The sequence below is a fragment of the Pseudorca crassidens genome, chromosome 9, assembly GCF_039906515.1.
Source record: "Pseudorca crassidens isolate mPseCra1 chromosome 9, mPseCra1.hap1, whole genome shotgun sequence".
NCBI lineage: Eukaryota > Metazoa > Chordata > Mammalia > Artiodactyla > Delphinidae > Pseudorca > Pseudorca crassidens.
Window position 1 is genome coordinate 1310703 of NC_090304.1, and position 25573 is coordinate 1336275.

At 69.0% G+C, this 25573-nt stretch overlaps 1 protein-coding gene across 18 annotated transcripts in view; it reads left to right on the plus strand.

The window, feature by feature from the left end:
• BRSK2 (BR serine/threonine kinase 2) overlaps positions 1 to 25573 on the plus strand; it is a 64300-nt gene that overhangs the window by 33314 nt on the left and 5413 nt on the right. For 8 of the 18 annotated variants that reach the window (XR_010945867.1, XR_010945868.1, XR_010945869.1 and 5 more), the window contains exons 2-20: positions 7389 to 7483; positions 8458 to 8543; positions 10983 to 11123; positions 11625 to 11741; positions 12405 to 12438; positions 12654 to 12722; positions 12817 to 12963; positions 13773 to 13804; positions 14089 to 14253; positions 14362 to 14459; positions 14535 to 14685; positions 16382 to 16447; positions 17574 to 17597; positions 18395 to 18455; positions 19177 to 19384; positions 20110 to 20158; positions 23560 to 23683; positions 25038 to 25218; positions 25317 to 25406. Coding sequence is in view for 13 of the 18 variants with exons in the window: in XM_067747863.1 (XP_067603964.1) it covers positions 7389 to 7483; positions 8458 to 8543; positions 10983 to 11123; positions 11625 to 11741; positions 12405 to 12438; positions 12654 to 12722; positions 12817 to 12963; positions 13773 to 13804; positions 14089 to 14253; positions 14362 to 14459; positions 14535 to 14685; positions 16382 to 16447; positions 17574 to 17597; positions 18395 to 18455; positions 19177 to 19384; positions 20110 to 20158; positions 23560 to 23683; positions 25038 to 25218; positions 25317 to 25406 (1938 nt within the window). In the remaining 5 variants the exon portion in view is untranslated. Of the gene's footprint in view, positions 1 to 4762; positions 6886 to 7388; positions 7484 to 8457; positions 8548 to 10982; positions 11124 to 11624; positions 11742 to 12404; positions 12439 to 12653; positions 12723 to 12816; positions 12964 to 13772; positions 13805 to 14088; positions 14254 to 14361; positions 14460 to 14534; positions 14686 to 16381; positions 16448 to 17573; positions 17598 to 18394; positions 18456 to 19176; positions 19385 to 20109; positions 20159 to 23559; positions 23684 to 25037; positions 25219 to 25316; positions 25407 to 25573 lie in introns of those variants that run through there. The other 10 variants (XR_010945871.1, XM_067747866.1, XM_067747867.1 and 7 more) reach the window with 4 other exon arrangements.

Sequence of the window (25573 nt, forward strand, 5' to 3'; positions counted from 1 at the left end):
TCCCGGGAGCCGGGCAGGCCCTTGCTCTCCCCCAGCGATGGCGGGAGCCGGCCAGCTGGCTGGGGGTCGAGACAGACCAGGGTTGAGGCTCTGGCCCTGGGACGCCCTCTGGGTGGGCTGCCTAGGGGGAGAGGCCGCCCCTCTTCCGGTCCCAGGGTTTCACAGGCACCTCCTGCCGTCCTATGGGGCTGGGCCGGGCCGGCCAGGGGCCTGTTGGGGGATTAGTTTTCCTGCTTCCTCAGGTGAGGAAACTCAGGCCTGGGGCGGTTCGGGGTCTCATCTGAGAGCACTGGCTGGGACCACCAGGCTCGACTGCCGCTGAGGCCACGTGTCCTGTCTGTGAGGCTGTCCCCCACGTGTGTTCAGCTCACACTGGACACCGTCCCAGGCGTTCCTCTGAGGCCTGGCGGTTGTAGGGCTGAGTGTATTTCTTTGATCTCTGTTGCTGTGTAACAAGCTGCCCCCAAAACCTAGCGTCTTGAGACAGCAAACGTTCTCTCACCACCCCTGAGGGGCAGGCGTCCAGGGCAACCGAGCTGGGTGCGTGGGGCTCAGGGGTCTCACGAGGTTCCAGCTGTGGGCTGGACTGGAGGCTCCCCCTGCCCCTGCTGTCACCTGGAGGCCATGTGGCCGTCTCCAAGGGGCACTGCCTAGAGACAAGGCAGCCGTCTCCACCCGAGCAAGACCCCAGGGACCCCAAAGGAAGCTGTGCTCTTGTTAGCACCTGACCTTGGAGACAGGAAGCCATCTGTTCTGCCACGTTCCATTGGCCACACAGACGAGCTCTGGTGCAGCGTGGGGGCGACCACACTGCCCGGGGGCCGGTTTCCAGGAGGCACGAGTCACCGGGGGTCCTCGTGGGGCTGCAGTCCACCGAGGCGGGCGGAGCAGCCAGTGCCTAGGTGGCAGGAAGGACCTGCACCGGGAGGCCAGGCGCCACTGCACTGATGCCAGAAGACGCGTCCCCTCCCAGGCTGGGGACTCAGCCCCATTCCTTCTCTTGCCCCGTCTCAGTGAGGGCAGCCGAGCCCGTCTCGCCCCGATCGCTCTCTAAGGCTCCCCTGGTGCCAGCCGCGGGCAGCAGGGCCGGGCAGCAGGGCTGGGCAGCAGGCCGGGCAGCAGGGTGACCAGGTTTGCTGACTCTTCCCAAGAGCCGGTGTGGAGCCGCCTCCCCCATCGTCCAACGAAAGCCTGGGCGGGAGGGTGACAGGGCTGCTCCATCCTCTCCACCCCAGGAAAACAGCATCCCCCGACGCCCCTACAGTGGGCGGGAAGTGGGTCGCCGTTAGCTGTGCTTGTGGCCCTGGCACCACGTTAGCTGGCCACGTGGTCCAGAGGCACAGTGGGGAGTGATGCGCGAGGAGGGCCGGTCACCGCCCCGGGCGTTAGTGGTGCTCGGTGGTCCTGTGCTAGCGGCTGGATGCTGCTGCCTCCCGGGGTGCTCAGAGGGGCTCTGGGGGGCCCAGGCAGGCTGCCCTGCCCTCCTCCGGGCTCAGCAGAAGCCTGACGGGGGACTGGAGCTGCCAGGTGACCCGAGCTGGGCTGTGGCGCATCCTGCCCTCCACCCCGTCTGGTCACCCGTGCCCGCGTCCCCAGCGCGAGGAGGCCGGTGTGGGCACACGGACGGGGGCTTCGCAGGAGCGAGTGTGTCCCGTCCCTTCCCCCCAGGGTCTGTTTCCTGTCCCCCGAAGGCCTGGGCTCGTCGGAGGCCGCGGCCCGGCTCTGTCAGCACCACGGACAGCAGCTGGCGCTGCGCTGCGGCAGAGCGGGCTCTGGTGTCCAGGCCGCCTCCCGCTGGCTCCCGCGGAAGTAACAGAGAAACGTGCCGACTCCCCTCCCCCTCCGCCAGAGCCTCGGGGCCCGCTTCCGGGGAGACAGGCTGACCCCCACCCTTTATCTGAACCTTCGCCCTCTTCTGGGGGGCGCGAGGCAGAAGCCACAGGAGGGGGTCTCGGGGTTGGCCCCTGAGGCAGGGGACTCCCCCGTGGGGTCGGGCGGGCAGGAGGGACCCCGGAACCCGTGAAGCTGCGGCTCGGTGTGTCAGGCAGTATGGAGACGGCGGGGCGGCGGGGAGAAGGGCCTTTTAGGCAAAAACTCCAGGGCCCTGCAGAGCTGACGCCACCGAGGGAGGGGCCCACGCAGGGGACAGCCCGGCCCGGGGGTGGAGGGGCCTTCTCTCTTCCTTCAGCTGGGTCCATGCCCCAGGGATGGTGCTCACGGTGGCAGCATGGTCTAGATCCGGTGATTTAAACGAGAAATGGCAAAACCAGCCTTTACTCTCTTTGCCTTCCCATCTGTGTGGGCACCGCATGCGCCCTGCACGTGTCACTTTGCAGGACTCTGCCAGCAGGGCCCGGGGCAGACCCGGCCGCTGTGCAGAGCCCGTGGGATTTGTGTCGCCGAGGTCACACGGCCAGTCGGCGGTGTGGAGGCGCGGGTGGGGGCAGCCACGCACGGGACCCACGTACGTGTGTGTGCGCTAGCTTGCGCGCACCCCTCTCGTGCCCTGGTTCCTGTGTGCAGAGGACTCCCAGGCTGGCACGTGGTGGATGTGCAGAGGACACGGCCGGTGAGCGCTGGCTGGCAGCGTGGAGCTCAAGCCAGGGTAGGCTCGAGGTCACACTCCTGTGTTGTCACGCGGTGTGTGAGACACAGGTCATCCGCGGGGGAGAAGGTCACGAAGCTCTCCTGCCACAGACCACGGCTGAGCGTGGCCCCCAGGCCCTGAGAACCTCCCTCCCGGCCTGTTAAAGAGGGTGCTGGGAAGGCCCTGGGTGATGGGAACCCACAGGCCATCTTCAGGGGCCATAAGTGTAGGAAAGGCACCCCAATCCTGGGAGGGAGGCTCCCACCCATGGGACGCCGCCCCTCCGGAAGGGTGGTCACAGTGCCGTGTGGTGGGGGCTGACAGACTGAGCCACGGTGCCCCCGTCGCCATCGGGCGTTCAGATGAGGTGGGCAGCGCGTGGGCTGGGTGGGTGGGGGGATGGTAATCAGAGGTGGAACCTGACAGAGGAATGTTGCTGACAGAAGTGGGACCTCCCTCTGGTCCTGACCCCCCTGCAGCTGCCACTTGGGGGTGGCCAGGAAAGCCATGGGTGCAGGACGCTCACTGGGCCCCCAAGGGGTGGGGTGGGGCCAGCTGGGGTCTCAGGACCTGGTGGCCACAGGCAGAGGAGCGAGGGGCCCTGGGGCGGGGAGAAGGGCCCTCCAGGAGGTGCTCCAAGCATGCCCTGAGGGAGGCCGTGCAGTGGCCTGGCACCTGGAGAGGAGACGGACAGGGACAGCCGAGGGCCTGGGGCGGCTCTGAGCTCAGGACGAAGGGCGGAGGGGCAGGCTCCTGGGAGCCGCACTGTCTGCCCACAGGGACTGCAGGGCTGGGGGCTGCAGGGCTGGGGCAGCAGGGCTGGGGCCTGCGGGGCTGGGGCAGTGGGGCTGGGGGCTGTCGGGCTGGGGCTGCAGGGCTGGGGGCTGCGGGGCTGGGGGCTGCGGGGCTGGGGGCAGTGGGGCTGCAGGGCTGGAGCTGCAGGGCTGGGGCCTGCAGGGCTGCGGGGCTGGGGGCTGCGGGCAGTGGGGCTGGGGCTGCGGGGCTGGGGGCTGCAGGGCTGGGGCTGCAGGGCTGGGGGCTGCAGGGTTGGGGCTGCTGGGCTGGGGGCTGCAGGGCTGGGGCTGCAGGGCTGGGGCTGCTGGGATGGGGGCTGCAGGGATGGGGCAGCAGGCCTTGGCCGGACCACCCTGAGAGGTCGAGAGGGGAGCCTGATGCCGCCCGCACCAGACCAGGGCCTTCCCCTCCCAGGTGGGCCTGGGCACCCACAGAGGCTCATCACTTGGGGGTGGAAACAGCGCTGGAGGCTGGCGTGCAGTTAGAGGGAGTGACCCCCCTGTGTCTGTAGGGAGGGGAGTCCTCCGGCGGCCCCCCTGACACCCCCAGTGTTGACTGCCCTGTTGGGCTACAGGGCTGAGCCTGGGGTGCAGAGGGTCCTCTTCCCTGCCACCCCACCCCCCACAGCTGCAGCAGTGTCACCTGGCCTGGACCCCTGTCCAGCCCCAATGGCAGTCTCTGGGCAGTGGAGTCTGGGCCCCCCTCTGGGGGCTCCCCACTGGGCGGTGGTCCCTCGTGCTCTGTTCACTCCTACGAGCTGGCAGCCCCCTGGGTGCAGGGCTCTCCGGCAGGGTTCTTCCCTGAAGGTACCTGACCAAGAAGAAAAGGGAGGCCAAGGATGACCAGAGAGCCGTAGGGTGAGGCGTCTGCTCAGGACCACCCCTGCCTGACCTCTGACCCCACAGGCTTGTCCAGCCACCTCCCATGCTGGACCCGTGCAGGTCTGAGAACCCCGCGGGCTGCACCTTCTGCTCCCCACCACTCCTGGGCCGCCCGGGGCCCTGGCCTCCTTCCTCCGACCAGACTGGTGCCCTGGGTTTGACGGCTAACCAGGGGCCAGCGGGGGCTGCAGAGGGCGCTGAGCCAGGCCTGGAGAGCTCCCTGCCCCCAGCACTGTGGCCGCCTCTTGGCCCTCGAGCCATAGTAGGTGAGTGGAGGGGCCGGGGTGCTCGAGAGGGCTGTCCTGCTGCCCCGTGCCCTTGGCCCAGGTGCGGGGAGGTCCCGCACACTTGGGTGCCCTGGGGCGGGGTCTGCTCTCAGTTGGCGGTTCCTGGATCCCCTTGACTCTCCCAGCCGTGCTCAGGAGCCCCGGGAGGTGGGGGCCCGTGTTCGTGCACACGCGTCCTTGTGCCTGAGCCTGGGGTGTGGTGGGGAGCTCGTGGGTGGGCCTGGGGTCCTCAGGACGCCCTTGAGGAGCCCCTTCCTGCAGACAGCGCAGCACCCTCAAGCACCCGCCGGGCGGGATTGCCTCTGTTCCTCCCGCAATTATCTGTGACGCCCTGTCCTTGCCTTCACTTGACATGCGCGGTATTTGCTGCAAAAGGCAATAATTAGAGGTGAAATCACAATTGGAAAATGAGCCAGAGCTGTTGGAGGGTGGGGTAATTAGGGCGGTCTTGGGCTTCCCTAGCACGCCCTCCCGAGGGTGCACTCTGCTTCCCGCCTCCAGGGAAGTGGCAGGACTGCTTGGAACCCACACATCCCACCCCAGAGGACCCCGGGGCTGCAGGAGACCAGCACAGCCAGGGCGGCCTGGAAGCTTCACCCAGGAGGGGCACCTCCATGCTGGGCTTTGAGGGGTGTGTAGGAGTCTGTGGGCAGAGGACTCTCGGGGAAAGAGGCAGCAAGCGGAGGAAGGTGAAGGCAGGGAGATAGCCACCAGAGTTCTAGGACGCGGCCCAGGGCAGCCCCCTGCCCCCCAGCCACGCGTCCTGGCCGGGGGCCCAGCCCACAGGCCCGCTAGCGGCTGTGAGGGGTTGGCAGGCTCGCGCCCTGGCATGGGGCTCGTCCAGGGCACCTTGTCCACTGGGTCCTTTGTCCTCCTGGCCTTTCTGTGCACCAGCTGGTGATGGAGTTTCTCATCTGTGAAGTGAGGTCCCCGATGTCACATGGCCCCAGCACTCTGTCAGCAGGCTGGCTGCTGTGGTGGTCAGTGATGGGGGTGGTGTTAGAGGCCACTTAGTTTTCCACTTCCGGAGGGTCGCCTGCGTCCCTGTCCAGCTCCCTTTTGAGTTGAAGCTGACTTCCCTTTATTCCCCACGTGCCCCTGACCCCTGAGGACACGCGTGTAGGGGTGTGTGTGCACGGGTGTGAGGCTCATCTGAGGGGCGTTTCTGGGCCATCTGTCCTGGGCATTAGGGACTTGTGCCCCCGGGGAGCGGCCTGGCCGCCGTTGCTGCAGCTCCTCGAGGCCTGTGCACCTTGTCTGGGGGCCTTGCCAGGCAGAAGCCTGCTTCTCACTCAGGCCGGCTCCCCCTCCGTTTCTGCGTCTGGGCCCAGACCTGCCTGGAGTCGGGGTGGAGGGGTCAGTGCCAGGCCCGGTTCCCATCCTGGAGGCTGTGGAGAGCAGTCCTGGGCCACGGCTCTGAATTACAGATGCCGGTGGCGCTCTTCCTGCTGCCCGGGGCCCGTTCTCTGTGCTCGGCTCCTGACCTGCAATCCCAGGGCTCGGGCTCTGGATCAAAGGCAGCTGGGGAGAGCCCCCAGGAGCCCGCAGCCCTTCCCGGGTGGGAGCCGGGGCTCAGCGGGCCCCCCTGCGGGACCTCTGTCCTTCCCTGAGCCGAGGAGCTCTGGGCCCCCAGGCTCAGGGCTCAGGGGTTCCACCGGGCCTGGTCCCCCGCCCCTCGTCCAGCCCTGCCTGCTGCTGCTCCCGTGTCTGGGGGGCACAGGTCATCTCCCGGCCGCCAACGGGCTCACTGCCCACGGGGAGCAGGAAGGAGGAGGACGCGACACTGCTGGGAGGGTGTGACTGCTCGTGGCCCCGAAGGCTTGATAAAGAGATGTGTCCCTCAGGGGAACGTGTTTTCGATGCACATGGCAAAGAATTCATTTCCCGTACAAAACAAAGGGCTTTGCAAATTGTTAGAGCCGCCCTTCAGCAGCGTAAAAAGGGGCAAGTGCAAACCCGAGTGGTTGGAACCGTGAGACTGTGTCAAGGTCGTAACTAAAGCAGCAGCAGCAGAGTCGGCAAAGTGTGAATGAAACCGAGGGGCGTCCAGCGCTCCACATCCCTCAAAACGCAGGCTGCAGTGCCGTGGGGAGCAGGTCGTCCTACGCTGCATCCAGGCGCCCGAATGCCAGGGGTGGCCCGAACTGTGGTGGTCACCTCCGTGCCCATCGGGGAACACAGGCCACCTGGGGGAACGTCCAGGTCGGGCCCGGGCTTGGGAGGGGAGAATGCAGGGCATCTCGGTCTGAGGCCACAGAAGGTCCAGCGGAGGCCAGGAGGCCAGGGGGCAGTGACCAGGACCGCGGCTCCCTGCAGCGTGGTGACGACAGCAGAGGTGAATCGGCAGTGTCCTGTCCAACGGGAGATGCAGGGAGGCGGGCTGCGGGGCCGCAGCTGCCGGGGGAGGGGCCTTGGGCCTGTGCTGGTGTCCTGGGGAGAGCAGGGAGCTGCTCGGGGGCACCTTGTCCAGGGGTCCGAAGGTCAAGAGGAGGGTGACAGGTGGGGGAGGGGCCTGTGGGACCTGAGGGCACCCTGGCTCCCCTGCCGAGGGGCTGAGCTCCGGCTAAGGTCCGGGGGAGGGACTCCAGGTGTCGCTGGAGGGGCAGACGGCCCGTATGTGGCGTGGGTCAGAGTGACCACACTGGGGACAGCCTCTGGCCAGCGACCAGGGAGCGCGGGAGGGCAGATGTTGGCCTGGGGTTGGCCCAAGACAGGCTGGGGGGCAGGGGCACAGGATCCCGGCGCTGAGTGAGGGGCCGGGCTTGGGTGCGGGAGGGGCCCTGCTGGTCGGGCCTGGGCGGTGGCCAGACGGGGTCTGAGGGCTCCCCTCGCCCCCAGGCCTCGTGAAGCTGGGGATTCACTGTGTCACGTGCCAGAAGGTGGCTGTCAAGATCGTCAACCGCGAGAAGCTCAGCGAGTCTGTACTGATGAAGGTGAGCTTGGGGGCGGCCAGGGGAGGTGGGGAGGCCCAGTGGGCGGGGTGGAGCCAGGCTGCAGGCGAGCTGCCTGGGAAGGGGGTTCCTGCTGGGTCCTGCTGCCCCATCTGTTGAGAGGGCTGGCTGGCCTCAGTTTCCCCCGTTAGAATCAGGAGGAGACCCCTGTCTCTGAGGGAGAAGAGGAAGTGTGGGGTCCCAGGAGGCCTCACAGCCCCTCCTCCTCCCCGCTCCCCCCACCTCAGCATCCCCTCAGCCCTGGTGGAGTCCGGTCCCCTTAGGGACTGAAGCAGACCTCACGTGACTGGAGGACTCCTGGGTGGGACCAGACACTCAGCGGGGAGGGGCTGCCCAGGCTCTGTTCCCCGTCTGTCTGCTCATCTGTCCGAACGGCTGTCCTCTCAGCGGGCAGGGGTGAGGGGCAGAGGGGGGGCAGGAAAGCAGGTGGGCCGTGGTGGGCGCCGGCCAGTGACACAGTGAGGACCCCTCTGGCCGGTGGGGGCGGGGGGGACCGGGTGGGCCCAGCTGGGGAAGCCTGGGGGATGCGCCACGGGCTGGTTTTAAGGGGAGGTGGCGGTCGTTTGGATGGGGTATGGGCGGTGCTGGTGGTGGCTTGACCGATTCCCATCCTGCCTTGGCCAGCGCCCGGCTTGGGGGCGGGTCTTACGTGTCAGTTTGGGGCGCTAAGGTCAAGATGCCACAAGATATCTGAGTGGGGAGACAGGAGCTATCTCAGTGGAAGTGGACCCGGGGGTGTAACCGGGCCCCCCCCGGAGGCCTGGCAGGGACCGAGCGCAGCTGGGGGAGGGCAGGGAGGCGGCCCACGGGGTAGAGATGCCAGTGCGAGGCTGGACCTGCCCCAGGAGCCCAGCATCCCGGGGGCTCTGTGACCCCACAGCCTGGACGGGTGGGTGGGCGGCGCACGGGTTGGGGGATGAGCCCGGCCTGCCGTGACGGCGCCCCCTTCCCCGCAGGTGGAGCGGGAGATTGCCATCCTGAAGCTGATCGAGCACCCCCATGTCCTCAAGCTGCACGACGTCTATGAAAACAAAAAATATTTGTAGGTATTGCTGGGTCCGGAGAGCTGGGGGGCAGAGGGGGGCCATCCCGGGAGGGGGTCTGCAGGACAGGCCATGGCGGTCACTGCTCCTTGACCAGGTCCAGGGCTGGCCAGCGGGGACTTGCAGAGCCACTGGCTTGAGGATGGGGCCTTGTGGGGAGCAGACTCGGGGGAGGGGGGCGTTGAGGGGCAGGAGCACCTCAGGCCCTTTCTCCCGGCCCCAGCGAGCCTCAGGACCCCGCCGCTCTGCTGGGGGCTCCCATGGACCCCGTGCCAAGCCCCTTGGAGCCCCCGTGTGCTCCCTCACGTGGGTGGGGACCCCAGGCCGGCGGACCGCACTGTCGCCACCCAGGCCCCTCCCCCAGCCTGCTGTTGGGATGCTGAGCGTGGCTGGCCTGTCACCAGCGAGGCCACTGAGGCTGGCAGACGTTTCCCCGCATGGGCTTCCCTGGGGATGTGGGTGGCCGCTCACAGGGTCCCCTCGGGGGAGTCAGCTTTGCCGCTGCCCCGTGTGTGGCCGTAGGAAAGGCCTGCCTGCTGGGCCGCGTCCCTCGGGGAGGGGACGGGCAGCTGGGCGGGGGGGTGCGGGCAGGGGGCTGGCCTGGCACGGTCCCCGCAGGCCCCCTGCCCCAGGGGCCCTCAAGGCCTCGAGCCCAGCCCTGACTGGGCCCCTGATGCAGGCTGGCCTTAGCCGCTGCAGCGCTGTCTCGGGCAGGGGAGGTGGGGGCAGGAAGTGGCCCTGGGGGAGCAGGGGGCCCGGGTTCAGCCCCAGCCCCTCCGACAAGCAGCGCCTGCTCTCGGGCCTCCCTCTCTTCCTGTGCCAGCCGGGGACCCAGCGCTGCATGAGTGCCCAACTCTGAGTGTTTAACTGCAGATGGGGTGACAAGAGCCACCCCCCATGGGGGCCCTGGGATGAGCAGGGCCCCGGTTACCACGGGATTGGGGGTGGGAAGCAGGTGGTGGTCCTGGGCCCCCGACACTGCTGAGCTGAAGCCGCCATCGGGACCCCGTGAGGGCCACAGGCCCACGTGGGGACCCACCTGGCAGTGTCTTGATGACATCCATGAGTTTGGGGTATGGGTGGGTGCTGGGCAGGCCTTGCCCACCTCTGCACACAGGAGACCGGTCACACTGCCTCCTTCTGTTCAGACACTTGTGGGGGTGCCAGGCAGGGGGAGAGGCCCCCAGGAGGGGCAGGAAGCAGGGAGGGGCCCAGACAGCAGGCCAGGCGGGGGCGCAGCTGAGCAGAGGCGGGGTGACAGGATGCCGGGAGCATGGTGGACAGCGGCCGGCCTTGGTGCTGGTGGGCCCAGCCCTCCCGGGGGTCCCAAGGCGGCCCAGGGAGCCTGGAGGCAGGGGAGCGGGCAGGGGACCTCTGGGGCACCTGAGGTTGGGGCACCGCTGGGCCTGTGCTGTGGCTTCCCGCTCAGGAGCAGGGCAGGTCCCCTGGGACTGGCCCCGCCTCTGCTCGAACCCCACCCAGTGTCCCCATCCTGTGTCTCCAGCCGTTTCCTCCCCCCAACCCCTCCTCTCTGCAGACAGGCTGCCCCCCCGCCCGCTCCAGCCCCTCCATTCCTGCAAGACCAGCTCCTGATACAGCCCCCCGAGGCCCACACCCTCATCCTCACCAGCCCTGGTCCCGCACGTCCCCTGTCACCCACCTCCCCTCCCCAAGCCACCGCAGCCCACCAGAACCACCCCTCCCTGGCTCCCACCAGGGGCTCCTCGGGGCCTGTGCTCAGCCCTCCAGGCCCAGCTCCCCTGAGGCCCGCAGGCATCCATGTCCACGTGTCTTGGACCACCCCCCCGCCCACCCCTAGAAACCAGCCCCTCAGATTCCACTCCAGGGAGGCTCAGCTTGGACACAGCCCACTGCTCACCGCAGAGGGGCGTGGGGTCCCCATGGAACCTGGGGCGCCATGGGAAGCCCACGCCTCCGGCAGCTCACCCCTACCCTCCGGCATCACCCCAGCCGTGAGCCAAGCTGGGGGCGTTCACCACCTGCCTCCCGGCCACACCCACCCAGTCCCTCGTCCCACACCCGCCCCCTATCTTCCGAGACCAGCTGTGCCCTGTCCCCCACCCATGCCTTTTTGTGGTCTGCCCTGCTGGCCAGGGCTCCCTGAGGGCCTGAGTGTCTGTGTGTCCCCCCGCTCCTCTGGGAGCCCAGCCCGGGGTGGCCAGGGAGGGCCTGGAAGGGCCAAGCCTCAGGCTCGCAAGAAGGTCAGCAACTGCAGTGCCCCTCTCGCCTTGGGGCCCAGTGTGGCCCTGCTCCTCTGGACCTGCTTCCCTGGAGGCGGGCGGGGACCCCACCCGCTGAGGGTGCCCAGTGCCGGGACGTGGTGGAGGATGGCGCCGGGATGGGGTGGTGGCCCACCGCCTCTGGGCCGCGGTGCCCTGGCTGGGTGCGCCCACCCGACGCCCACCCGTCCCCCGCAGATACCTGGTGCTAGAACACGTGTCTGGTGGGGAGCTCTTCGACTACCTTGTCAAGAAGGGGAGGCTGACCCCCAAAGAGGCTAGAAAGTTCTTCCGGCAGATCATCTCTGCGCTAGACTTCTGCCACAGTCACTCCATATGGTGCGTCCCCCGCCCCTCCAGGTGCCCTGTCCCCCACCAGCTAGCCCCCGTCCCTGCAGGTGTGCCTCCCCCCACTCTTGCACTCCCCCCGTTCCCCCTGGATCAGGCAGTGTATCCTCTACTGGCCCCCCAGCCCAGGGGCATCAGAAAGCTTTCTGCCAGGTGCCCACCCAAGTCTCCTTGGTTTTTTCAGGGGTCCTGGGGTCAGGGCACCCTCGGTCTGGGGGCTCCAGGTTGGCCTCGGCCCAGAGTAGGTGTGGTGGTGGGAGCAGCGAAGGGGAACGCGACCTCAGGGAGCAAAGCAGAACTTGCCCCTTGCTGGCAGAGTCCCTGTCCTTCTATCCTGCCACCTTGAAGCCGTCTGCCCCGTAGGAGACTTCCGATTGGCTGCTGGTGACATCACCAGGCAGCGCTGCCATTGGCCTCATGTTGTGAGGGCGGGGTTTCGGGAGGGGCGGCAGCTCCCACCCCTGTCAGCCTCAATCCCGCCTTCCTTCCCAGCCACAGGGATCTGAAACCAGAAAACCTTCTGCTGGACGAGAAGAATAACATCCGGATCGCGGACTTCGGGATGGCGTCGCTGCAGGTTGGCGACAGCCTGCTGGAGACGAGCTGCGGGTGAGCTGAGCCCCGGACCGGCTGCCGCTTCTCCATAGGCCAGGGGCTGCTGCCCCGCCCACAGCCTGGCCCCGCGGCTGCCCAGCCAGGTGGCCCCGCAGCCCCAGGGCCCCCCAGCACCCCACAGCCTGGGCTGGAGGCAGGGCCCCGGCTCTGCTCCTGGCACCGTCTCCCCGGTGCAGTGAGGGGCTGCAGGCGACCCGCCTGGCCCATTACATCCCTCGGCTCTGTGGCCAGGCTCGGAAAGGCCGGTCTTGCCCTGGGAGCTCCCTGCCGTGCTTGGGAGTGAGGCTGGCGTGCCAGCTTCCTGGCTGCAAGCACTCTCATGGGGGTGCCTCACGGTCCAGCCTCTGGTGACCGTCTCCTTGGGCAGGGCAGGTAGGCCCCTGGGTCCCAGGCCTGGGCCTCCCCCAGGAGCAGGCAGGGAGATTAGGTTGTGAGGGAATCAGCACCGAAGCCCTGGGGCCTCCTGGTGGGCCTGAGGGTCCCACAGTGGGGCATCCGTCCCAGGCAGAGTTTGCGGTGGGGGCGGAGCGGGGAGGGCCCCTCCCTCCGTCTCCACCTGCTGCGGTCCTGGGGCCGGTCCAGAAGCGCAGGGGGCGGGACGGCTGGGTGCGCGGTGGGTACTGAGTCTCCTGCCCTGACTGCTGCCTTTGCCTCCAGGTCCCCCCACTATGCCTGCCCGGAGGTGATCCGGGTAAGTAGCCAACCCACCACGCGCCCCCATCCTGGTCCCTGTCCCGCCTAGGGGGCCTCCCTGCCCCGGAGATCGTGGACCCCCAGGCCGGGGCCTGGCCTCCTGTCCTTGGCGCCGCCCACGGGGCCAGCTCCTCCCAGATGCTCCCCTTGGGCCTCTCGATCCCCGGAAAGACCCCGGCCCTGCGCCCGCACCAACCCCAGTGCCGTCCACAGGGGGAGAAGTACGATGGCCGCAAGGCAGACGTGTGGAGCTGCGGCGTGATTCTGTTCGCCCTGCTTGTGGTGAGGCTCTCCCCGCCCTCGCCCCCGCCCCCGCCCCGCCCCCATCCCGGCCCGCCGTCGGTCCGCCCCCGCGGTGACCCGGTCCCGCCGGCAGGGGGCGCTGCCCTTCGACGACGACAACCTGCGGCAGCTGCTGGAGAAGGTGAAGCGGGGCGTGTTCCACATGCCGCACTTCATCCCGCCCGACTGCCAGAGCCTGCTGCGCGGCATGATCGAGGTGGACGCCACGCGGCGCCTCACGGTGCGTCCCTCCTCCCCCAGAGCTCGCACCTGGGCGCACGGGCGCGGGGCGGGGGCCGCGGGCGTGCGCCCGGCGTGAACGTGCGCAGGGCCGTCCGCGCGCGAGCGCGGTCCAGGAGCGCGGAGCCACTCCGGCCGTCCGGGGCCTGCCCTGTACGCGCGAATAGTTCCTCATGACCGACGCCAGTGGCCAGGGGGTGGCCGGGGTCTGAGGGAAGCCCCAGCCAGCCGTCTCTGGCCTCCTCTGGGCTCGGTTCGTGCCAGGATGTCAGGTCCCTCGGGGAAGGGGCAGCAGGACTGCGCAAGAGGCCGCCCTCCCCAAGCAAGCCCCCCTAGTCAGGGTGGAGGGCGGGGTAGCCCCAGCCTCCTGCTGACACCTGCACCCAGCGCCTCCCGCACGGGTGGGCTGAGCCCTGGCTGCTTCCCCCTGCTGTCCTCCCTCAGGCCTCCCGCCCTGAGCCCCGGGGGCTCCTGCTTCCCACCCGCCACCCACTCCCTCCGCCGTGCCTGCAGCCTCCACTCTCCCCAGCTCTCTGCTTTCTCTAGGGTGGCGTTTTCTCTTCCACTTGACATAGGCAGGGTCAGGGGTGCTGGCCTGGAGCCCCGTGCTCCCCCCCCTCTCCATGGTCCCCCCACCCCTCCCCCGCCTCCAGGCTCTCCCTACCCCCGGGTCCTCCTCCGTCCCTCCTCCCCTCCCCCATGCTCCGGCGCTCCCCACTCTCAGGCCCCCACCTCCTTGCTCCTTCACGGCCTGCTAACGTGGCCTCTGCGCCGTCCTCGTACTGACTCCCTGTTTCTCTTTCCTTGTAGCTAGAGCACATTCAGAAACACATTTGGTATATGTAAGTAGCTTTTCCTCCCCTCCTCGCCTGCTTTGCCTGCGCTGTGGCCTAGAGGGCCTGCTAGGGAAGGCGGGGGGCGGAGGGGGCGGGGGGCCCGGCGCAGGCTTGCCTCCAGCCTCGGGCCACCCGGCCTGCGCTGGGCACGTGCAGGATGCAGGAGTGTGCAGGGGCTGGGCACAGGGAAGGCAGCAGGATTCGGGGCCCCAGGAAGGGGGGGGGGCGGAGGAGCCTCGGGCTGGGCCAGAGGTGAGTGACTGGTGGTGGCGGTGCCCTGTCACCCACAGAGGAGGCAAGAACGAGCCCGAGCCGGAGCAGCCCATCCCCCGCAAGGTGCAGATCCGCTCGCTGCCCAGCCTGGAGGACATCGACCCCGACGTGCTAGACAGCATGCACTCGCTGGGCTGCTTCCGGGACCGGAACAAGCTGCTGCAGGACCTGCTGTCCGAGGAGTGCGTCTGGGAGCCGCGCCGGGGCGGGGCCTGGTGGAGTCTGTGGGTGGGAACACCGCCCCCCAGGAACCCCCATCCACCCTTCCTGGCGCCTCTCGCCCGCTGCAGGGAGAACCAGGAGAAGATGATTTACTTCCTCCTCCTGGACCGGAAAGAAAGGTATCCGAGCCACGAGGACGAGGACCTGCCGCCCAGGAACGAGATAGGTATGAGGTCCCCGGGTGGCCCGGCCCACGCTGCCCCCTCCAGGCTGCCCGGCCCTGACCCCCATCTGCACGCAGACCCTCCCCGGAAGCGCGTGGACTCCCCAATGCTGAACCGGCACGGCAAGCGGCGGCCTGAGCGCAAGTCCATGGAGGTGCTGAGCGTGACGGATGGCGGCTCCCCGGTGCCTGCGCGGCGGGCCATCGAGATGGCCCAGCACGGCCAGAGGTGCGTGCCTTCTGGGAGGGCCCAGCGCTCTGCCTCCTGGTGCCCCGGCCCAGTCAGCGACGGGGCCCCTCACGGGCTGTGCTGGGCCTGGCCTGGCTCTTCTCTGCGCCCCCGGCCCCGGGGCTGGGCTGCATGGGCTGCACTGGCTGCACTGAGCTGAGCTGGGCTAGACTGCCCTGGGCAGGGCAGATCTGGGCTGGGCCGGACTGAGCTGAAGTAGGTTGATCTGGGCTGAACTCTGGGCTGGGCTGGGCTGGACTGAGCTGGGCTGGACTGGCTGAGCTGAGCTGGACTGGAGTACACTGGGCTGGGCTGGGCTGAGCTGGGCAGGGCTTTGCTTTGTTGGCCTGGGTTAAACTGGGCTGGGTCAGGCCATCCTGGACCGGACCGGGCTGGGCTGGGCTGGAGTGGATTAAACTGAGATCTAAGCTGAGCTTAGCGGAGCTGGACTTCAGGGGGCTGAGCCGGCTGCTCAGAGATGAAGCTGTGCTCAGAGCTGCAGCCCAGCAGGCATATCCCCGATGGACGCTGAGCCCACGTCTGGGTCACCTGTGGCAGTGCAGGGCCCAGGGACGTGGAATTCGGGGGCAGGGCGGTGGGTGAGGAGCAGGTCTGGGCTGTGCAAACAGAGTGCCCCCTGGAGGAAGGAAGGGCACCCAGGTCCTGCAGAGCCTCTGCCGACTCGGGGCTGGCTGGGCGAGACCAAGCTTTCCTGCCCAGGCAGGGGCTTCAGCCATCTGGGGACGGCCCCTTGGGCCAGGCCTCCGAGGACCCGCAGGGCTACTGGGCCCCACCGTCAGGATTCAACTGGCTGCCCAGCTCACAGGCCACAGCCCCGTGGTGGTGCCAGGCCCTCCCCGGGGAAGCAGGCTGGCTCGGCCTCTGACCTGGGCTCCTGGCCTCCGGGGCTTCCTTCCAGGCCTCCAGGCCGCGTGGCCCACCCGCCGCGGGCTCGTGCACTGGGTGGGGGGACGAGCAGCGGGAAGGTCTCTGCTGGCCGTGGTCCTGCCCTGATCGTGCCTTGTGTCCCGCTCGCTGGGGGTGCACCTCTCCCTCCAGCGGCCCGGGCGAGAGGTCACCTCTCCCCAGCCCACCTTTCCCGAGCCTTGTCCTGGCTTCCGGTCCAACACCTGCAGGGCAGCTTGAAGGCTCGCCAGCGCTCCCGGCACCAGCCACCCACGCCCCGCACACCGCAGCCGCCTGGGCAGGCGCAGGCACAGGGGCAGGGGCTGGGCGTGGGAGGCCCCCCGTCGCGGCTTCTGCTTTGCCTTCCCGGCCTGGGCGCCTCGGGGGCCGGGGGTGCCCGGGGAGGGGTGGGGTGGGCTCAGCTGCGAGCCGTCCTTGCCCTGGCGCTTTCCCCACCCGCTGCTGCTTCTCAGGCTCTGCCTCCTCTCTGGCTTGGCCACTTGTTACCACAACAGGCCACACCCGCTGGGGCTGGAGGGGTCCTGGGGCTGGCGGCAGTGCTAGGCATCCTCCAAGGCCCGGCCAGGCCACCCTGCCAGGCACGTCACCCGGGCCGGGTGTGCTGTGGCCCTGGTGCTCTCCTGCCTGACCCCGCCCCTCACGTCTGTGCGCCCTGGCCTGGGGCCAGGTGGGTGGTGCCCAGCTCGGAGCCGTGTGGAGGTCTGGCCTCCTGGACCGCCTGCTGGGGCTGCGTCAGTAACTCTCTTTTCTCGCTTTGTTCCCGCTGTAGTAAAGCAATGTTCAGTAAAAGCCTGGATATCGCTGAAGCCCACCCCCAATTCAGCAAAGAAGACAGGTATACACCCTGCCCACCCATCCCCCGCCCCCCAGTCCCAAAGACAGCGGCGGGCCTGGTGGCAGGGCTGGGCCTGAGGTGCATCTGGCCCTCTCCTCTTTGGCAAGGGAACCTTCCAGCGAGCCGGGGAAGGGCCCGGGTCAGGCTAGACTGAGGCCCAGAACGAGGAGCGGGGCTGCTGGGACGAGGCCCATGGCCGGCCCCAAGAGGGGCCGGGAGACCCAGAGACTCTGCCTGCCCTGGGCCCCTGGGCTGCAGGCTGTGAGGTCCCTTCCGGCCGGCCCTTGCCCTGTGGTCAGTGGGCCTCCGTGGCCCTCGTTAAGCTCCCCTCCCCCAGCCCACGCTGGCCCATATCCCGCAAGGGCCAGAGTAGACGTGGCAGCCCCAGGCGGCTGCAGGCTCCTTAGGAAGGGGCAGGAGGTGTGCCGGTCCCAGGGGTCTCAGCACAGGGTCTGGCCTTCCAGAGCCCCAGCCCCGCCCCTGCAGGGCCTCCTGCCCGGCGGTGACAGTGGCGGGACCTCGCTCGCCCCCGGGCCCCCTCTGCCTCCCCCCGCACCTGCCTGCGCCTCGCCCGCTCTGCTCCGCGCCCTGGCTGCTCTCGTGCTGGCGCCGTCCTTCCTCAGTTCAGTTTCCAGGGACCGCCTGGTTAGACAGGAGGGCGTGCACGCGGCTCCCTTCTCTCTCCCGCTGCTGCTGCTCCGCTCTCCTTGTGCCGAGCGGCAAGCTCACGGCTGGCTTGTGGCCGCTGGGGTGGGTGCCAGCTGCCACCGACCAGCCCCCCGGCCCTGTTCTCAGCATCGGGAAGCTTCGGGCCCGGCTCTGAGTGCAGTCCTGGACTCGGGCAGGCTGGGTCGGGGGTGCTGAGAGGAGGGTCAGCGCTGCCCCCCGGCTCCGGGCTGTGTCAGCTAGCGGGGTGGGAGTCGGAGGGTCATCGCCATGGGGCCCCGGCCCACAGGTGCTGGGGGACCGGCCAGCGTGGGCTCAGCTCCGGCCCGAGGCCCAGGGGCCAGCTGCGGTGTGGGCAGTGTGGCCGGGCTGGTGGGTGGGCGGTGTGGACGCCCTTCACTCTTTTCTGTCCTCTTCTTTCCCGTGGCTGCCTCGACCCCTCCGGTTTCCTTGCTCTAAGGATGGCAGGTGCCGGCGCCCAGGGGTGAGCGGGCGTTTCCTTTCCCCCGAGGCCACGCGGGGTGGTGAAGCGAGGCCCCGCAGGCCTGGCCCTGCCCCGAGAGGTGTCCAGTTCCTGCCCTGAGGGGGCGGCGGCTACATGCGTGTCTCCGCTGGGCACGCTGGGCCGGTGGCCTCTCTCTGGCCAGGCCCAGGCCAGGTCTGCAGGCCAGATGGGGCCGGGGTGGACCGAGTCCGCGTCCCTGCTGACGCCCGTCCCAGGTGTTTGTGGTGTGAGCAAGGGGAGGGCCGTGGGCCTGGAGGGGCTGGGCTGGTGCCAGCTGGTGGCCCAAACGGCAGGGTGTGAGACGCCGGGCGGAGTGCAGGACTCGGGGCCTGTGACAGCTCAGCCTCGGGGTTCAGCTGGGCTGCCTCAGGGCACCGGGGCTGGCATCGGCTCACGGGAAGCCCTGTGTCCTCTCACCCTGGGCCCCGAGAGATCCTTGCCGAGGGCTCCTCCGTGCCATCCTGGACCTGGGGCCTCGGGCCTTGGACACAGGACACCTTCTGCGTGGGGGAAAAGGAGTCCCACGGTCTCCAGCTGCACCACTGGGGCTCTGATGGGGCCCCCAAGGGGCGGTGGGCTCTCCTGGGCCTGGTGAGAGGCGGGGTGGGGACAGCAGGACAGCCCCAGGCACGACCAGGTGTGCCGCAGACTGGGGCAGCCTCGGGGCTCTCAACCAGGGCTCCAGGCCTCCTGGAGGGTCCACCTGAGGGGAGAGAGGAGCCGAGAGCCGGAGGCCCCTTCCTGGTCTGAGCCGCCCTCTGCACCTGTGTCCCCAGGTCTAGGTCCATCAGCGGCGCTTCCTCAGGCCTCTCCACCAGCCCACTCAGCAGCCCCCGGGTAAGTGAACCCGCCCCAGCTCCGCCGCCAGCGTGCCCCCGGGTGGGGGGCGGCTCGGTGGGCCCCCAACCCCGCCTGCTGCTGGGGCCGCCCGCGTGGTGGCAGCTGCTGCTCTGTGGGCTCCGGCTGCCTTCGCTAACTGCACGTTTTTTGTTTTGTTTTGTTTGTTTTCTCGTGTGTTCTTTTCTTTTGTGGCGAACGCTCCCCCCCCCCGCCTGCCTGCCCCCGCTGGTCCTGCCTTGGGGTCCCCGGGTGCTGTGTGTGCATGCGGGGCGGGCGGGGCACGCGCTGGGGCCGCTTGGCTCTTGGGGGCCCGTGCGCTCTCCCTCCCGCCCTCGGCGCTGCCCTGTAGCCTGTTAGAAAGTTTGTCTTGCCGCCCCCGCCCCCCGAGCTCCCCTTTGTGGCCTGCCCCCCGGCCACCTCCGTGGAGCCCGAAGCTGGCCGGAGCGCCGCGCGGCCCGGACACGTCCTCCCTCCACAGGCCGCCCCGCGGCCCAACCCCAAGACCCAGACCTTGCCGAGCAAGGCCAAGCTGACCGACAAGCCGCTGCAGGGCACCAAGTCCAACCCGCTCCCGGCGGGCACCCAGGCCCGGCCCCTTGTTGCGGGAGGCCTCAGCCCCCAGCTGGCCCTGACCCCGGGCTCACCCACCCTGCCGGCCCCTGCCCGGCTCCCACCCGCCGGGACTGAAGCCAACCCCAAATCTGTCCCCACCATACAGGTGACCCCTCACCCCTCTCCGAGGGGCAGTCCCCTCCCTACCCCCAAGGGGACGCCTGTGCACACGCCCAAGGAGAGCCCGGCCGGCACGCCCAACCCCACGCCACCGTCCAGCCCCAGCGTGGGAGGGGTGCCCTGGAGGACACGGCTCAACTCCATCAAGAACAGCTTCCTGGGGTCACCCCGCTTCCACCGCCGGAAACTGCAAGGTGAGTGTGGCGGGACACGCGGGGTGGGCGGGGCTTGGGGGGGCTGGTGGCGGGGGCCCCGAGGAGCACTGCCCGTCCTGGCGAGCGGGGCAGGCAGGGGCCGGCTTCAGAGGGTCTTCCCCTCCCCCTCCTGAAGGCGCTGGCGAGAGGTACCCCCAGTGTCCACGTGTCCCCAGGCCTGCCCACTGTGTCAAGGACCCCGCAGTGCAGGGATGCCTGCCCGGCGGGTGCAGCCTTGGGACTCCTCTTGCCTCCATTGTTACCCCTTGGCCCAGGGGCCTGTTCAGGCCGGGCTGCCTGAGCCCCACAGAGGAGAGCGGGCCAGTGGGCGGGCACGGGTGGGTGTGGTGAGGAAGCCCACGGGGCTGGGGCAGTGGTAGGCAGCCTGCCCCTGTGTGCTGGGTTTCGAGGGTCAACTGGTACCTCCAGGCCACCAGGCCCCACCAGCCAGCCAGCGCGGTCGACGGGCGGTACCATCTATCCCGGGAGAGCAGGGCTGGTTGGAGGCCAGAGGCGGTGAGGCCCGGTTTCAGCACCAGAAGGCAGGACAGCTCCCTGTGACCCGAGGCTCCTGCGGCCGCGGCAGGCAGGAGCCGGGAGCTGACCTGTGCCTGTGGGCCCTGGAGACAGTGCCGTGGCTCCCGAGACCCCACCCGCGGCGCAGGCGCCCTGGCGGGGGAAGGGTGGAGTGGTCACCACACTCTCCCTGTCCTTCCCGTGTGCAGTTCCGACGCCCGAGGAGATGTCCAACCTGACCCCGGAGTCGTCCCCAGAGTAAGTGGCCCTGCCCGAGGTCAAGTGTGACCTGTCGCCGCCTTCTTAGTGCATGGGGGTCTGTGACGGACCCTCCCATGTGTCAGGCCGGGGGATCCACTGAGGGCTTTGGGGCCCCTCAGCGCTGGGGTCTCTGTGTCTCCACCTCGAATGCCAGGCCAGGAGTCAGGGCCTGGGCGGTGAGGGAGCTGCTCTTCCCAGATGTGCTCAGAAGCCACAGCCTGGGGGTGCCTGGGACTGGGGGTGGCAGGGGAGAGCACAGCCATGCCTCAGGGTGACTGTCCACACCTGCTGAGAGCCCCGGCCTCCACATGGGGGAGCGTGTCGGCCCCCAGCCCTTGGTGACCAAGGGTGCGGTGCCTGCGGGGGGGCCTCCACCAGGGAGGGGCGCTGGGCAGTGCTGACTGGGGCTTCCCAGGGTGAGCCCAGCCCGGAGTGTGGCCGGACACCTGGCAGCTCGTAGGGATGGAGGGTCTCAGGGAGGAGGTGAGGAGGGGCGGCCGGCGGGAACCGTGTCCAGGGCAGGGTGGCCTTGGCCAAGGTCAGGACACATCGAGCCCCCGGCTCACCGTCCTGCGAGGGCAGGAAGCAGGGCCTTGAGGCGACAGCGGGGCAGTGCTGCAGCCCAGCCAGATGTCTGGACGGGAGTCCCGTGTGTCTGGGGTGAAGACCCCAGAGAGGCGCCAGCCTTTGCTCCCCACCACCTCATGTGAACGTGAAGTGCGGAGTGGACACAGGGCAGCGCCCTGTCGTGACCTCACCGGCAGCCTTCGGCCCGGCAGGAGAAGCTGCCGTTACCCTGTCGCCGTGACCCCGCATGGGGCCTGTGGACACAGCAGGAGCGGGCGGGGGTGCAGCTGAAGGGCAGCCAGCCTGAAGTGTGGGGTTTCGAGATCTCCGTGATCCCACCGTTTGTCTCCCTTCGGTCACGGTTTCCTGTTGTCATCAGAAGCTCTTGCAACCACGTTTGTAACAGAATTGTAAGGTTTATCAGAAAACTCAAAAAACAAAGCCACCCAGAGCAGCTGACACCACCGTGCAGGTGGCCTGCAGCCTCCCCTGCCCATTCTACGAGTCCTGGAGGCCTCGTCCCCCTCCTGAGGGCCCCGGCCAGCGTCGCCACCCGGTGCACGTGGCTGACGGGAAGGAGCAGATGGGTGGCCCTGGGGGGCCGCTGCACCCCCAGCACCCACTCCTCCCAAGGACGTGTTTGCCCGCCCTGAGACGTCCCCTCCACCAGCGGCCAGCAGCCTCGTGTCAGTGGAGCGTGTGCGTCCGCGTGTTCCAGAACCGGCCCGTGGGGCTGGCGAGCCTGGGGACTGTAGGCTTCGCAGGCGGGAATCAGGGCGGCTTCTCCGTCTCAGTGCTGAGAATCCCTTCCCCTCCAGGAGCCTCAGCCTTTGCTCTCGGGACCTTCCAAGGCCCGCCACGTCCAGAGTCTGCTCGTCACCACGTCTCAAAGTTGCTCTCAAGAAGCACACCCAACCTTTACCAAATGGGCCCAGTTGACGCCCAGACTTATTAACTGTCACAGGCCTTCCCGGCTCATCCAGGCTGCTTGCGAACCAGACACCAAAGTACAACACGGAGACTTTCTGTTGCTCTGTCTCTTCATCGAGGGAGGAGGGGCAGAAGCGCTCGCCGCGGGCTTCAGAGCCGCCTCCTGGCCCACGTCCTGGGCTCAGGCCCCAGTGCGGTGCTGGGGTGAGCAGCGTGGGTGGCCTGCACCCCAGAGCTCTGAGCACGCCAGCAGCCACAGAGACGGCAGGATGTGGGGAAGGAGGCGAAGGTGGCCACCAAGTACGGCGTGGCGTCGGGAAGGATGTGTGTCCCCGCGGCTCTGCCTCCGTCAGGTCTCTGGGGCCGGCTCCAGCCGCAGGAGCGGACGGCCTCTGTCGGCAAGCTGCCTGCTGCCGCCACATCGCCACGGGCTGGAGAGCCGGCTCTGGAAACGGGCAGGAAAAGGGAAGGTGCACGGCAGGAAACAGCAGCCGCGCCTTAGACCCCGCGGCTCACGCTGCCAGCGCCGCCGGGGCAAGACACCGGGCCGGCCCTGGCCCCGGCCCAGCCTAAGCTGGGCGCATCTGCCAGCGGGGCCCTCGCCGTCTCCGCACTACAGCTGCCTGGGTGAGAGCAACAGTCAGCAGTCGCTCCCAAAGGCACGTGGCTTGGGGTCAGGCCCTGTGCACGGCCCGGCCGGGCCCTGCTTCAGGGTGTTGGCCAGCGGTGCTCGTCTCAAGGCCCAGCTGGGGCAGAATCCTCCACCGAGCTCGTGGGGTCACGGGCAGAATTCAGGCTCCTGGCCACGTGGGCCTCGCTGTCACATCCGTCCGTCCCCGCCGCGTCCGTCGTCAAAAAGAGGTGGAGACCCGCTCGCCAGATGGAAGTCCAGCCTTTTAGAGACTGAGGTCGCACGCGACCCCAGTCACCTTCCCCCACTCCCCGTTCTCCTGGTCAGGAGCAAGTCCCGGGCCTCGTCCACACGAGGGAGGGGCCCGCACAGGCTGAACCCCGGAGGCAGGATGGTGGGGCCGGCAAGGGGTCTCCCCCACACTGGTGTGCGCCGTAGGGCAGGGCCCCGCCGCAGAGAAGGGGGGCCCCAGAAGCAGGGCAGAGTGACGAGACCGGAGGATGATGGCGTAGAGGGCAGGGAGGCGTACACGTGATGCCCGTGAGATGAGGAGTCTCGTGCGGGAGGGCCCTGCCAGCCTCGGGACCCCTGGGCTGGCCCCTGCCCTGCCCCGTACAGCGGCTGGGCCCCCAGGGGTCGAAGTGACCACTGGGTTCCAGAGTGACCTGGGCTGGGGCAGCGGGGCTGCAGATGGCCAGGGGGCTACCAGTCCCCAAGGACAGAGGGTGGTCCGCCACGGGGAGGGGCAGGTAGCACCCGGGGCCCCCAGCCCCGGCCCTCTGCGCCATGTCACCCCTGTCTCTCCTGTACATACCTGTGCAGGGGTCCCTGGCCTGCCCCCCACCTAGCCCCAGGCGGGGCACTTTTCTCCAGGAAGCTGCAGGATTGCGGCTTAGCGAGTTACCCTGAAACATGGTGGCTTCAACAGAGAGGAGCAAGGGTGGGGGTCAGGTGGGCTCAAGGACAGGACACCCTACCCCCACCCTCCTTTCTTTCCTGGTGGGGTTCCGGTGGGCGCAGCCCAGGCCCGAGCAGGCAGGGGTGGTTGGGGTGAGGTGCGAGGCTGAGGGCTCTGCGATTAGCATCAGGGCTGTCGGGTGAGGGTCAGGGCAGGGCAGAGGGTGGTCAGGGTCAGGAGGGCGGGTCAGGGCGGGGAGTCGGGGCCAGGGCAGGGTCTGGCTGGGACAGCAAGCTGGCCCGCAGCCCAGAGGGGGGGCTCGGGGCTCGGCCGGCGTACCCTGACCTGCCCAGCCCTCCGCCCCGCCCCCAGGCTCGCCAAAAGGTCCTGGTTTGGGAACTTCATCAGCCTGGAGAAGGAGGAACAGGTCTTCGCGGTCATCAAGGACAAGCCGCTGAGCTCCATCAAAGCCGACATCGTCCACGCCTTCCTGTCGGTGAGCCTTGCGCCGCGCGGCCGCTGCCCCTGGGGCCCCGCCTGGGCAGGGCCAGGGCAGCAGGCACACTGTGGCCGGGAGGCGGGCTGTGCACAGGCCCGGGGTGGGGCGGGCCTCGGGGGGGCACCTCGCTGAGACGGGGGTGAAGCATGGGCGGCTGCGAGGCAGCTCTGAGGAGGGAACTTGAGGCCTCGACACGGGGTGGGGGGCCTCTGCTGGGTCTGGTGGATGCGCCTACGGCCTCAAGAACAGTCCTGGAGGGCTGGCTCCGTGTCCTGTGTGCCCCTGCCCACTCCCACGTGCTGCCGGCCTCCTGCAGCCCCTCGCCTCCCACTGGAGGCTTTTGAGGTGGGCTGTGCTTGGGCCTTGGGTGGGTTTCCATCCGTCTTTGCTGGGATCTTTGGGCGCGTGGGGCAGAAAGCCCTGAAGAGTGTCTTCCACAGTCACTCGTGTCAGGAGGCCTCACCCGCCCTGCCCTGCGTGGGGCCTGCCTTGTGCCGGGCCCCCCGGGATCACAGGTTAGGGGTCCCTCGGCATCCCCACGGCCTAAGCCCGGGACCCTGCCTTGGTATGGGCGGGGCCTGCTGGGGTGGCCGCCTCAGCCCCTCCCACACACTTGGCCACCCTGCCTCCCTGGGCGCAGCGAAGTTTCCCTTAGGGCTTGGGGGCCAGCTTGGCACTCCTCCCAGAGGTCTCCAGGAACGGGAGAGCTCAGCACCAGGTGGGGACTTCGGCCTTGTGCCGGGTGTGGGCACCCTGGCCCTGCTGAATCCCCCCAACCCCGCCACTGCAGCCTCTTCTCCTCCGGGCCCCGGGTCTGGGCCTTCCCTGGAGCCCCCCAGGCCTCTCCTGGGACACCAAGATTTCCCCCGTGATGTGAACTCAGCCCCTTCTAACCGGCGAGCCAGCACCGTGCTCTCCCAAGCAACAGAGCCCTGTCCTGGGGGCGATCCCTCTGAGGCGAGACCGCCTCCTGGGTTTGTTTCGCCGGACATTTCCCTGGCCGCTGCGCAGCCCAGTCACGCAGAGGCCCCTCGCCTGCGCCCAGGGCCGCGGACCCCGGAGCCAGCAGAGCGGCGGGCGCTGTTGTCAGCGGTGCCAGGGGCCTTAACCCCGGGGGCTCTGTCTCAATTCGGGGCATGGGCTCTAGCCCCAGGCTTCGCTGCCGCTTGCGGGGCCTCCCCGCCCGCCCCTCAGAGCCCTGCTCTCTGCTGCCGTGTCGCGATCCATCTGCGACCCGTGCGCAGCTCCGTCTCGCTGAGGCTCCTGGGGAGCCAGTGCTGCTGGGGCCTCGGGCGGCGGCCGGCTCCCTGCCCTCTGGGGGTTCCTCGCTCACGCCACCCCCTGCCCGCAGATCCCCAGCCTCAGCCACAGCGTCATCTCCCAGACGAGCTTCCGGGCCGAGCACAAGGCGACGGGGGGCCCGGCGGTGTTCCAGAAGCCCGTCAAGTTCCAGGTGGACATCACCTACACCGAGGGCGGGGCGGCGCAGAAGGAGAACGGCGTCTACTCCGTCACGTTCACGCTCCTGTCAGGTGAGCTGCTGGCGGAGGCCGAGGGCGGGGCTCCCGGGGGCGGGGCTCCGGGCCAGCCCTGCCCCCGCCTCACCCACCCCCCCCCACCCCCCCCCCAGGCCCGAGCCGCCGCTTCAAGAGGGTCGTGGAGACCATTCAGACCCAGCTGCTGAGCACACATGAGCAGCCTTCTGCCCAGCACTTGTCAGGTGAGGGGGGGGCTCAGCTCGGGCCGCCCTGAGGGCTGGCGATGGGGTGTGGCCCCTCCGCGTGCACCCCCGGGAGCAGGGCCCTCCCGGCACAGTGGCCGGCCGTCTCTGCACACCAGGGGGGTAGGCCCAGCACGCCACACTGAAAGGCGCCTCTTGTCCACTGT